General features: G+C 47.7%; 1 protein-coding gene across 1 annotated transcript; it reads right to left on the bottom strand.

The window, feature by feature from the left end:
* Positions 1-6: 6 nt before the first annotated feature.
* On the bottom strand, positions 7-12,136 carry RND3 (Rho family GTPase 3). The gene is made up of 5 exons (XM_058840295.1): positions 11,768-12,136; positions 11,592-11,679; positions 4,957-5,066; positions 3,419-3,553; positions 7-1,473 (listed from the first exon to the last, which is right to left on the bottom strand). The coding sequence occupies exons 1-5, from the start codon at positions 11,915-11,917 to the stop codon at positions 1,222-1,224; spliced, it is 735 nt and encodes a 244-aa protein (XP_058696278.1). The 5' UTR covers positions 11,918-12,136; the 3' UTR covers positions 7-1,221.
* Between the last annotated feature and the right edge of the window lie 1,339 nt (positions 12,137-13,475).

Here is a 13,475-nt window from a genome sequence, read left to right as displayed (position 1 = left end):
ACAAACCATTGGAAAAAGGCTGATTTAATTCAGTGTAACAACAGCAAGAAAAAGGGATTGGACTGAAGCAGTTCACCCCATTTCAGGATTTGGGGGCTGGATACTTTTGTGTTAATCCTAAAACTAAGGGCAGCATCCAGTTCCCACTGGGGACCCCTTTAAGGCCTCACAGTTCTTCAGAGCCCGTTTTCCTCCCCGAAATGAGGAGGGTGACAGAAGGCTCATTCGCAGCTTTTGGAGGGGTATTTTCTGTTTTGTTGGTTTTTGTCAACCACACATCCCAGCAAAGCGTTTCCTGTGGGATCCGTGGGCTCTCCAGCTCCTGGGAGAAGCCCAAAAATGGGGGGGGGGGGGGTTTCTTTTGGGGGGGCTTCCCCAGGTGGGCAAGTAAGGCTTAAGGAAAGCACGGATCATTTGCCATCACAGCTCTCAGCACCTCCCAGCTGAAGCCACACACAAACACCAGCACTGGGCACCACTTCCACATCACAACCACGGAGAGGAACAGCCGACTCACAGCCCTGCAGGGGCTGCTCTGGCCCCCCACGCTCCCCTGCCCCCCAGATTCCATCCAGCTCATTTCCACGGCACTCCTGGGAATCCTCAAACAGCCGTCTTCATCCCCACCGCGGATCAGGAGGGCAAAACTCCACAGACTGCTCCAAAGTTTTCCTCTCAGTGACGCTCGGTATCCTCTCCGTTTTCACAATCAGCTACTTAAAATAAAAAATGAGATCAAATCCTTTGGAAAACCAACTCTAAGGTCACGGGGATAGTTCCTTAATGAGAAGGGCATATTAATAATGTCTTCATTACAAAAAAAAAAAATCCCATTAAAGTATTATTTGAATGAAATCAAAGTGGCAGCATCCAGGAGCAGAGCGTTGCTAAAAGAAACGAGCACTGTCCATGACATCTCTCCTTTGCAGGGTTATTTTCCCAATCATTCTCTCAGCACATTCAAACATTTTCCCTTTTATTATTATTATTTTTTTTTTTTTTTGGCATTGTCTTCAACAGAAATTCCTGATGCCACCTCTCTCAGAGCCTTTTCTTCCTGCTGCTCAGTCCTTTAGTACAGTCTCACACAACAGGAGAAGTCTCCATGAAAGCACTGGCAAAGCCCTCATTAAACACCCTGTGGCTGTGACTTCATTGAGCTCCAACAACCCCTCCTGGATCATCTTCCTCCTCCTCCTCCTCCAGGAAATCCCAGCTCCTTCACATCACCGTGCAGCTCTTTGCTTTGTCCTTTCTCAAGTCCGTGGCCACTGTGGACAGTTCTGGCCTGCCAGGCATGTGTGAAATTCGCTTTGTGGCCCTCTGAGATTTGTTTCGTTTCACATTTTTGTTTGTTTTGTTCACACACGCCAGGGTGGCGACGTGAAAAATGTCTCTGACACTGTTTTCTGACTGTAAGGCTGAGCATTCGATGTATGTGGCTGCTCCAATCTGTTTGGCCATATTTGCACCCTGAGGGGAAAAAGGAACATGTGATCAATACAGAGTTGTGCAAAATCCCCAGCAATCCTCACCATTCCAGCTCTGCGCTGTTTCCCTGGAAAACACAAAGCTCCAACGGCGGATTTTGGAAAATAAATGGATTTAAACAAGTGTCCAAGCCTTATCTGCTGCGCTGATAAACACAAATTGGGAGAGGAGAGCAGCTCAGTGACTGCAAATGAATAACTGCAAAAAGCTGAAGTCTCTGAGCGAGGCCTTTCCAGCAGTTTCACCCTGACTTGAACCTGGGAATTTCCTGGAAAATGCAGCAGCTTCCAGCCTGAAATCTCCAAAGAGAAATTCTGTACCTAAAGGAACAAGCAGCTGGAGCAGAGTCCCTGTAACAGCTCCAGGAAGAGGGCAAAGTTCTTAGGGAAATGTGCTCTGGGAGAGGTCTATCAACTCCCAGCCAGGGAACACAGGGAAAAAAAAAGGGAAAAAAGAGCATTTGGGGGTTATAGGAGCTCTTCTTTTGTGATTTTAAGAAGTCAAAGCAGGGATATTTGTTCCTGCAGCACAAAGCAAACAGCCCAACATGTGACAGATGACAATAGCCCAGTGTCCCGTGGTGGATTTTGCTCCTGGAACACAATGCAGCATTATGTGCAGAAAGGGGAGCTGTTCCAAGGGAATTTTGATTTCTGAGGGATGAATCTTGACAAAGTTACGAAATCCAACCACACATCCTTGATGTGCCACTCCTCCCACACCCCGTGCCTGCCTCCAGCCCCTCCTGGGCATCAGCTCCTGTTTGCCCTGCAGTGATGCAGCAGTGGGGAGAGGCTGATAATGCAGCAGGAGCTCCTGAGAGCTCTCCCCACAGCTCAACATCTCAGCCCTGCTGAGCTGAGCCTCAGCAGTGTTTGCTCATCAACTGGGAGGCTGCAGCTCGGGGTCACCAGCCTGTCCTGGCCCTTCCTGCTGGAGCTCAGAGCAACAGGAAAGCTCTGATTCCATCTCCTGCTCCTCAAGGGTACAGGCTGAGCTGTGAATCCAGGGGGAAAAATATAATTTTTTTTTAAAAAATCCACCTGCCAGCAGATTTTTGGTCACTCTCGTGGGAAAAGACTCGATTTTACTCAAGTCCTGCCATTTTCCAAAATGCTGCACCCTTAGTAATGCCCCCATCAGGAGCTGAAGGTTTGGAAAAGCTGAGGGATAAAGCACCCCAAAGTGGCTGCTGAGGACACTGAGGTGACAGGTGGAGGTGCCACTGTCCCTGCCACAGGGTGGATCTGCCACCAGCAGCGTGATTCAGCTGCCATGAATGATCACACACATGTGAGTAATAAAGGCAAGCTTCCCTGCTCCCCACATCCTGCTCTCTCCCATGACCTGATTCCTTTCCCTTTCTCTCTCTCCTGCCTCCAAGCTTCTCCCTTCCCCAGGAGCAAAGAACTCATCAAGAACTAAGATGCCTTCCGGCTTTGCTGCACCTTCAGAAGGAGGGATGAGGTATTTTTTTAAAGCATTGGGGACAGGTGATATTCCAATATAATGTCAGGATTCTAAAGTCAAATAACATTCAAATCTGAAGTCTGCAGCCAGCAATTTTACCAATTTGTCAGTGAATAAACAGGATGTGCCACCTTTTAGCTGCATTTTTGGTGTGTGCAGGCACGGAAAAGCAGGAAGTTTTTGAACAACTCACCTAAAAAAAGCAATTTGCAAGCAAAAAGACAACAATTTATGATGTTTAAAGGGATGATTTTATGATGTGTTGTGGGGCTGCAGGATTTCCTTTAGTCCTAAATCATTTTCAAACCCACCTCCACCCACACCACAGGTGCCAATCTGCCTTTCAGGCTAGGCTGGTGTCATCAAGAGGGAGAAGTTGGTCACAGTGAGGGCTCCAGTGACTGAAAAAGGGGTTTTTTCTTCCCTCCTGAAGGACAAGAAAGGAGCTGACCCCTACCTGGTCGTAGGACACGGGGGTCTGCCTGTGGTTGGAGAGCTCCACCAGCGTGCTGACATCGGTGCGCAGGTCCGACTTGCAGCCCACCAGAAGCATCTTGGTGTTGGGGCAGAACTCCTGGATTTCCCCTTTCCACTGGAAAATTGGGAAGTTGTTCATGTTTAAATCCAAAGAAGCAAGGGGTACAAGTTTCATCAGTGCTGACCTCCCACGCTGAAGTGTTTTTATGTAATGGCTGGCTTTGCCCTCAAGGTAATTTTTTTGGAAGGCACCAGCTCCAGCAGAACTTGGTCAAGGATGAAATCTTCCTATCTCACACACTCATGAATTCCACTGGCTTACTAATCAGGAGGGAATGAGTTGAGATTGTTTACCCACATGAGCAAAGGTTTGCAGAGCTGCTGTTTCTCACACCCAGCCCCAGCCAGGTGCAGGGATGGTGTCCCCACCTCCAGAGGCAGCTCTGGTACAACCACAACAACACCAGCAGGGCTAAATGTGGGTTCACTGCTGCCTTCTCACACCTGAAACTACACAAATCTGTCCCAGGGGAACCAGCAACGAGCCCTTCACGCTGAACTTGGGAGAAATTCATTGGGTTCCACCCAAGGTGAAACAAGGTTATGTTGAGAACTCAAAGCCAAAAACTTCACAGCATAATCCACACAGATGATACTCCCTAAAACTGAAGGCTGTAATTAGGGTTTAAAAGCATATTACCAAAAATCTCTTGTAGAATCAAGTAACCAGCATGAGCAGGGACAGAAAAACCACAGTTCTGGCTGCTTTCTGAGACAGAGGGAGTAGTTTTGAAGTATTTTTTGTAGGCTATTCAGAGCATTGTAAGGCATTTTATCCCAGTGAGACAAGAATCACTGGCCCCAGCCTCAGGAAAAATGAAAAGGAACTTCAGGTCACTAAGCCCCAAAACCACTGTGAAGTTGTGTCATGCTCAGCAGCCAAGGAGGGGACCAAGACCACCCTGCAAACAGAACTTGATTATGAAAATTCCATGTCTGAGCTCATGGGAAGTCTGACACGAGCTCGGATCAGTGATCTCATCAAGGGTTTGGGGCAGGGCTGCATTTCTGTGCCACTGCAAGCTCTGCTGGTGCCTTCCAGAGGCATTTGTCACTGGCTCACAAATTATGTAAGGCCGTGGCAGAAGTCCAAAGACTCGGCAGGACAATTTTTAGCCATCCCTACAACCCAGCAAAGTTTCCCAATCCTGTTACAGGAACATGTGAGAGACAATTTCTTACAGCACCTCACACCACCCTCACAGCAAGGACACAATTCCTTGCTGTCTCAGGACTGAGGAATGAGAATTTCCCTCAGCTCCAAGTGTCCATTAGCAAGTTTTTATTTCCAATTAACATCCAGCCCTTTTCAAACAAATGACCTCAAATTAAAGCACCCTCCTGCCACCGCTCCATTAAAAAAGAAACAAAGTGGAAGTTTCCAGTGTAGGAACAGCACCACTGCAGGGATTTAAAGATGAGCAAAGTTCTGTGCTCAGGGCTTGCTCAAACACTTGCCTTTTTTAGGACACTGTCCAGGGTTTCTGGCCGACTGATGTCAAAGCAGATCAGGACAGCATCGGAGTCCGGGTAGGAGAGCGGGCGGACGTTGTCGTAATAAGGAGACCCTGCAGGGAAAACAAACAACATCTTCATTAATTGCTGTTCTCCTCTTCCTGCAGTCATTCAGAAAGCCTGGAGAGGCTTCCAGGGATGCCCCCACAGTGATCCATCACCCACCAAAAGCTGGGGATGCTCCCAAGGAGAGGGAAACGGGGCCAGCCCAAGTTTAAGGCCCAGCATTAACCTGCAGGGGAAAACAAATCCTTGGAACTCCAAAAAGGCTTTTTTTTCTAAAACAGCTTTGAAATTCCTCAGTTTTGATTTGCCTAACAGTTAATTTAAAACAAATAGCTCCAAGTGCAAATAGCGTCTTTAGCTGTCACATTGGCAATGTTTAGATGAAACTCTTGCTTCAAATTAAAGAACTTGTTGCAGGAAACAGATTTCCAGCAGGGAAAAATCCCAATCCTGTAGGCAGGCACGCAAGTTATCTGTCACAAAAAGCCTCATTAATCTGTAAACCAGTAAAGCTTGCAATAAATGTTTATGTTTAGCCCATAAACCAGATTTTTATCAACAAGATCAAAGCTAATTTAGTAATCTGGGGGAACAGATGTAGGTACAGTACTTTGTGCTTGTTTTACTTGCAGGCCTGTGAAGGGATTTTCTGCTTTCCTTAACAACAATCATCATGTGAAGAGTTAAAAATCACATTTTAATCATCTGGTGAATTTGGCGACATGCTGGGGGGAAAAAAAGCCAGAAAAAAAAGCTTTTTTTTTTTCTAAGAAGTTGCAATCACTCAATCACCATTAGGTTTGGCCTTAACTGTGCTGAGCTTCACTTCCTGAGGAAAATACATTTCTTCATGTATTTAAAAGGGAATTTAAACAAGTTTAGTGGCCCAGCAGGGCAAGGGCTTGGGCAACTGGAAGTTCATTTTCTCAGCCATCACACATCCTTATTTTCCTTTTAGAAATCCTAAAATCCAGCAGACCCTAAAACACAGCATGGAGCACCCACCACAAGAACCCAATTTCCAGGAGTTTGGGGGGGGGTTATCAGCTCATTATCCACCAATTTCCCAGCTCTCCAGAACTAATTGGCTGGAAGGTCTCTGATTATTAACGGGATTAGAGGAATTCCTGCAGTTTTTCCCTGACAGACAGCTCAGGCTGTCGCACAAGGCGAGCTGGGAATGGTGTGAAGGGCTCGCAGATGACTTCAGTCGGGGAAGGAGGCAAGAATCCCAGGAATGTTGTTTTTGAAATGAGGAATAACACATGGGGAGTGAAGCATTACCAAAGTAGGTAGCAGAAGGTAATTTGGTGAACGAGAAGGATTTAATTTGAACGCTCATCTCGGTAAATGATGTCAATCTGACAGAGGCAGCTGTCAGCAAAGGCTCTTCACACCCCACTTCAGCTGAATTCAGCACGAATGACACAAACCTCAGCGAGGTGACCCGGACTCAACCACTCAGTGCAGCTATCAATAAGCATTTTCCCTGCTAATTACACCCCACTATCTCCAGCACTGCTATTACAGCCCTGTCCTGCAGCCCCAGGGCTGGGTTATTTATCCTGCAGCCCCAGGGCTGGGTTATTTCTCCTGGACAGAGGAACTGCAGCACCAAGTGCCACCAAGAGCCACCCAGCCGACACAAAAACCACATCTCCATGAGCTCCAGCAAGCAAGAAGAGCAGGATTGAGGGAATCCTTAATGCTTGCTGGCTAGAAAGGAGTCTCAGCAAAGCCTCACCCAGAAACTCATTCCTCACACAAATACCTATGGGCTCACTCAGCAGCTCCAGGGATCCCATATATGTCCAGGAGATGTATTTATGTACACATTGAGTCCCCACCTCCAGCCCTGAGACTCCTTCCCAGCCCAGCAGCTGGAGCTGCTTTGCTTGCAAGTTTTTTCTTTCCCCCCCCAACTCTGAATTTCTCCTATTTCAGGCACTGAGCTGGAATAAAAGCACTTATAGCAAGCTTAGGAGGGATATTCCCCAGCTTTTCTCCAGGCTGGTGTGTGGCAGAGCAAACAGAGCCCATTTCAACTCCTCGAGCTGCAGGATCCACAAAGGAAATTTCCTGCTCTCATTTATAACCAAACCTTTATTCCTGTGCAAATAAAGAGGGGCTGCAGCCCTCGCTGTGCAGGCCTATTCAAGCTGGCATTTTCATCCCTCTGCCCAGAGAAACCCTCAGAAGGCAGGAATGTCAGGAATGAGGCTCGCTCAAGTCTCAACAGACAACTCCAGGCTGCTGCTCCCTCTTTTTTCGTGTTCCTTTGCAGATTTGAAGCCGTGCCAACCCTCGAAAACAGAAGGAGAATGTGGAACTGGAGCCATGGTATTTGTGGGGAGAAAAAAAAAAAAAAAAGCAAAAAAAAAAAGCCTATTTGTGTTTGGGATTCTGTTCCTGCAAAATAAAACATTTTTGGCGAGGACAACATGGGTGGTTTTTCAGCTTTATCTAGGAGTTGCTGATAAGGCTGTAGTTCATTTTCCTTTGTGCTGGACATTTATTCCAGCTGCAATCCTCCTTTTTTCTTTTTTTTTTTTTTTTAATTTGTTTGGCAGCTTCAATAATTTCAGCCAAAAATACTTGCAACATTAAGGATGATCTGCTTCTGAAACCTTATGTTTCACGCAGAGTCCAACAGAAATTCAGCTTTTAGACTGAAATAAAACCCCTCCCCAGCAATATGGTTGGGTTTGGCCTACAGGGGATGCCAAGCTTAGGTTTAAATATTGCTATCTTAATAAAGAATGGAATTACATCATTAAAAACTGAAGAAAATTTAATTTTTTTGGGTGGTTTAGCACTACTTGAAGGCGCTGGATCAGGGAGAGGCGTTTGGCTGGAAGATCCAAAGGCACCAGGAGGGTTCAGCTCCACATCCTGAGGCCAGGAGGGCTCAGTAACAGGCAAGACTTTCCTATTTCCACACCAGCAAGCAGCCACCAGGAATTAGGCTTTGGAACCTTTTGGAGCCCAGTCAAGTGAAAGAACAACAGATGAACAGCAGCATTCTCACTCCCAAACCCTTGGGCTCACTAATTATCACAGAAAACACAGCAAACACTGCCTGCTCCAAGGAGCTGATTCAGTGATGATGGTTTTCCTCCTTCCAAAAGGGGAAAAAAAATTTAAAAAAAACCCCTGGGATGGCTGACAGAAATATCAAAATATTCCCAGCTTTTTGTGTGATCACACCTCCAAGGAAAAACTTTGGGAGGGCACTTGGCATTCCCAGGTATCAATTCTAATTAATTCCCTTGTAAAAGTAATAAGAAAACGCCGTGAAGATTGGCATTAAAAACAGAAAGTCACAGAATTCCAAGCTGCAAGAGAAGCAGGAGGTAAGGACAGCAATCAGACTTTTCCTTCACAATCCTTACTGCCAGGGAATTTGGGGAATTAACAACTTGGATTCCCCCAAGTTTCAGCTTTCTCCTGAAAGTTTTCAGCACTAAACTTTCCAATTGATTTCTGTTTCTATATGGACTCTGAGTACATTGTATAGAGTCAAAAATCAGGGCAAAACTAACTTGACTCCCAGCTCCAAGGCCCTTCTGGATTTAATTACTTGCTAATCCCCAGCAGTTGTAAGTATTTCTGGCCCTGTTGAGAATTATTTTATTGGAGTAGCCACGGTTCAAGCAATAAAGAAACCCCCTAAAATACATTTTAGGGAGACACAGGTATGTGCACCTAATTAATGGTATTTCTAATCCACAGCTGCTGTTGTCCTAACAAGAAATATAAATATCAAAGGAGCCAAAAAACTTGATAAATGCAGATTAACTAAAAATAAATCCAATATCAAAGGAGCAAAAAAACTTGATAAATGCAGATTAGATGGTAGATAAAGGCAACTAATATTGATTTTTTTCCCTTTGCAGTGGCCTTGAAAGTCCAAGACGAAGCTTTAACCTGGAGAAACTTTTAATATTCCGCCTCACACAACAAGCAGAGCTCCCAAACAGCTCAAGACTGCCACATGTAACCACAGAGCAGAGTAATTTATGGTGTAGTGAGATTGCAACCAGACATTCCTGCTTTGAGAGAGGGCTGCTAGTCCCAAACCCCATTGAAATTCAACTTGGCAAGTGCTTCCCTTAATGCTGTGGCTAATTTAAATCCTTCTAATGACTTGCAGAACTAGACAGCACCAGCAAACATTTGAATAATGAATCTCCCTGTTCCATTCCACTCTTACTTGTCCCATATTCCTGTGGGCAAATCCAAGATGCAACAACAACTCCCCAATGAATTTAAAATTTTGAATTCAATTTTAAACTGATTTAAAATCAGCTGCACGACACCTGAAAGTTCTCAAATCAAAACACGTTATTATTGTTGGCATATAAAGAATTATAAACCAAAACTGTGGCAGCAGGGCCTCTTCTCACCCTAACACAACTATTTTAACCAATGCCCACAGCTTTTCTGATTTTCCCAGTGAGGAAAAAAAAAAAAAAAAGAAAAAAAAAACCAAAGAGTTGGAAGTGACAATACATCCTTCCAAAGGATTCGCTGCAAAGCTCAATTATCAATTTTAATTCAAGGGATTAATTGGCAAGGCTGTTAAATGCTCCCAGTTAAAAAAGAGTTAAAGAGGAAGACAAAATACCGATTGAGTAATCTTGGAAGTATCTGCAGCATATAGCAATAAACTCAATTAAAGAGCATCTTTTCCCCTCTCCCAAGACATTCAAGCACCACAAAAAGTGCAGCCACCACCTCCCCCGTGTTGCAATGATCAGTCATCTTTTTAAGTTAATTAGATTTAGTCCTGCTTTCAAAATGCCATTCAGACATCTCTTCTAACTCAGCAGAGGACCAGGACAAAGACTTGTAAAAATTAAATTACCAAGACTTTCAGATAAGGGTAAAGCACTCCCTTATCTTCTGCTGTCTCTTATCTGCTGATGTGATTTTGTTCTGGTTTAATGGGCTTGGGCAGTGCTGGTTTTTTTGCAGTGGGTGAGAAGGGATGTTCATGGAGCCAAAATTCCTCATCCAGATTCCCAAAGCCAAAGGATCCACTCAGTAACACCGTGTAAAAGCAAGCACTGGATCTTTCAAATACTTCCTCTTCAGTTTGGGATGTCAGACAAATCACCCACTTGATCTCAAGCTTGTGACTCAACCGCATTTTCTCTGAGTTCCAGGACAGAGGACAAAGGCTGGCAGGTGTTTTTTCTTCCACTGCTTTTGTCTTTTGAAGTGCTAGGGAATATTTCACTCCATGGGTGTCTCCAGCCTTTGACAAACAGATTCCAAACCATCCCCATGTCCAGACTGCGTGTGTGCTGTACTTTAATAAAGATAACATTTTCCAAAATAACTATTAATTTATAATAAGCCCTTGCTCCACAGTTCCAAGCCAGCTTAGTAATAATCAGCATGAAAGCTCCAACCAGACATACTCCAGAAATCTGCAAGTCTCACTTGGCATAAGATGAAGTAAAAAAAATCAGCTCAGAGCAAAGCTGATACTGGTTGTGGGCAGAGGCTGCCTTTTCCCAGTAATCGTGTTGCAAGAATTTGGAATCATTTCCTCAACAGCAAGAGGAAAGCCAACCCGCCGCCTAAACTCCTCTTTTAAATCGGGGATTAACATTTTCATTCCTGGTAAAAGAGCTGCTGTCGCACTGAGGAGAAACTGTCGGGTCCAAATTCGGCATTAACGAGCCATCTACACATAGAAAGAGAGGGACTGCGTGTTCTGCCAAGTTCCTGCAGGTTTTTTTTTTTCCCTTTCCAATCAGCTCTGCAGATGATGTTGATCCACACCTCTGGTAATGGTTCCTGGTGTCATTCCCCCCTGGAAATCCTCAGTTCTCCACGGGCAGAGCCACACTGGCTCCCCACGCTCCTCTCCAGCACTGAGGCAGCAATTTCGAGGTGCTCCCTCACCCCCCTGGCTGTAAGTGCAGCCCAATTATCCAAATTATCAACGACAGGCGGATCTAGAGGAGCTCCTGTCTCAACATGTGAGCAGAGCCAGCCAAACACCAAAGCCCTCAACCTTTGAGGCGTCTGAGCCGGTTTCTTCCAGGTAAAACTGGAAGGATGAAGACGACCTTCAGCCCTGATGGGGGAAAGGATGGTTCCCTCTGCAGCCCAGAGAATCAGAGATAAATTCTGAAGGTTTTCCCTAAAAGCCGCTCCTGGCCTCAAAGACTCTCTAAAACACTGGGAAGAAAAGTGCTGTGTTTTGTAAAAAAAACCGAAGAGGCGTTAAGGAGCTCTGGAATAATTCACCATCAGCACATGAACATCTTTTTCCCTCTCCTACAAGGCAAAGGGAGCTCTGCAGGCGGCAGAGGAGCCCAGGTACCCCCGGAGCTCCTCACAAAGCTCCTTCCAGCCAGGCAGGTGAGAACGCATTCCCCTGCAATGCTGACAAACCGCTTCCCGGAGCCTTGCCCACACCCTCAGCCAAGGAGATCCTTCAAGGATAGCCGAGATTTTTGTCAGAAAGCCTTCAGAAGCAGCCGCATGCGGAGCCCGGCCAGGATCCTCCCGATTCCCACCCCCCGAATTCCCGGGATGCGAACGGGAGCGCTCACCCGAGGTGTCCCAGAGGCTGAGCTCGATGCGCTGCGTGTCGATCTCGAAGCTGGCCGTGTAGTTCTCGAACACGGTGGGGACGTAGCTCTGCCGGGAGACACGGCACGGTCAGCCCGAGCCCATCGCCGCCCCCCCGGCCGCGACCCCCGGCCCAAGCCCGCTCCCATGCCCTCACCTCGGGGAAGCAGTCCTTGGCAAAGACGTGGAGCAGCGCCGTCTTCCCGCACTGGCTGTCCCCCACCACCACGATCTTGCACTTCACGTTCTGGTTGGGATCCATCACCGCCTTGCTCGATAACTTCTGGCTCGCTCTTCTTTCCTTCATTGATCTCCCCTTAATCCCTCCGGCCGGTCACAGCAGAACGAGAGGAAAAAAAAAAAAAAAAAAAAAAAAGAAAAAAAAAAAAGAAAAAAACCCAGCCAAGAAACAAAGCACACCCGGGTTCCTCGCGAAAACGCAAAAATAAATGTGCAGAACACAAGAGAGCCGCTGCGGTGGAAGAGGCAGAGCCGCGGACCCCGCCGCCGCCCGCCCGCCCGCCGGTCCCGCGCTCACTGCTTTGTCCCCCCGCCGCCCGCCTCTATTTATAGCCTCGCGCCCGCCAATCACCGCCCGCCGCCGCGCGGGCCACGCCCCCTCGCCGCGCGCCGCCGGGGCAGTGCGCCCCCTAGGGGAGGCGGGGGACAGTGAGGGGGGGGAGGGCGGCGTGAGGGGGGGCCCGGCGCCCTCAGAGCGATGAGGGCGATAAAGGAGGAGGTTGTGGTGTTTATTGATGGATTTTATCTGTAAATGTCAGCGGTGTGAAGTGGAACCGCGGGATCTGGGGCTGTGCGGCCTCCAGAGGTGGTCTGGGGTCCCTCAGGGGGTGGCCAGTGCCTCGGGCTGGGATGAGGGATGCTGGGGAGAGCTGAGGAGAGCAGGGGGTGAGAGGGATGAGAAGTCAGGGCTGAAAAAGGATGAGGAGAGCTGAGGAGGGATGAGGAGAGCTGAGGAGGGATGAGGAGAGATGAGAAGGGATGAGGAGAGATGAGAAGGGATGAGGAGAGATGAGAAGGGATGAGGAGAGATGAGAAGGGATGGTGCTTGTGATGGTGGGAAAAGGGTCTTTTCCCTCAAAGCATGGTCACAAGGAGTGTGTCGGCACATCACAGGAACACAGAATCGTGGAATACTCTGAGTGGGAAGGTACCACACGGATCATGCATCCAACTCCTGGCCCTGCTCAGACACCCCAAAATCCCACCCTGGGCATCCCTGGCAGCGCTGTCAAAACGCTCCGGAAGCTCCGGCAGCCTTGGGAATGTGCTCATTCCCTGGGGCATCTCTGAGGGAAGAACCTTGCCCTGACAGCCACCCTGGACATGCCCGGACACAGCTCCAGCCATTCCCTCAGTCCCAGAGAGCAGAGATCAGTGCCTCCCAACCATCAGCATCCTCCTATTTTTTCTCTTCCTGGACACAGCCCCAAGCAAAGCTGGCGGAGGTTCAGCAGAGGATTGAGCATCGCTCCTGAAAGGAGAGCTCTGAACAAGGGATGGTTTGTGAGCCGCTGGTAGCACTCATCTCCCTCAAGAGCTCCTCTCCTTTCCCATACGGCTCCATGCGGCAGCTGGATCCCTGGGAAAGGGGCTGGAGCAGAGCCTGCCTCCCCTCCTGCCTCCAACCTCCCTTCCTGGCTTTGCCTGGAGCAGCCGGACACAGGGGTGACCTCCCTGAAGGTGCGGCCTTGGCCTTATCTCTTGAGTCATCCGGGTCACGAACCCGCGCCGCGTCAGTTCTGGGCTGAAACGTGAGCAATTCATCAAGTTTTAAAACAACATCCTGGAAAAAGGATGTTGGCTCGTGCCTGTCTGACCGTGGGGAGATGCTGCCCTGACTCACA

The sequence above is a fragment of the Poecile atricapillus genome, chromosome 5 (assembly GCF_030490865.1).
Source record: "Poecile atricapillus isolate bPoeAtr1 chromosome 5, bPoeAtr1.hap1, whole genome shotgun sequence".
In the NCBI taxonomy this organism is placed as follows: Eukaryota; Metazoa; Chordata; class Aves; order Passeriformes; family Paridae; genus Poecile; species Poecile atricapillus.
This window is presented reverse-complemented; position numbering and strand designations above follow the sequence as displayed.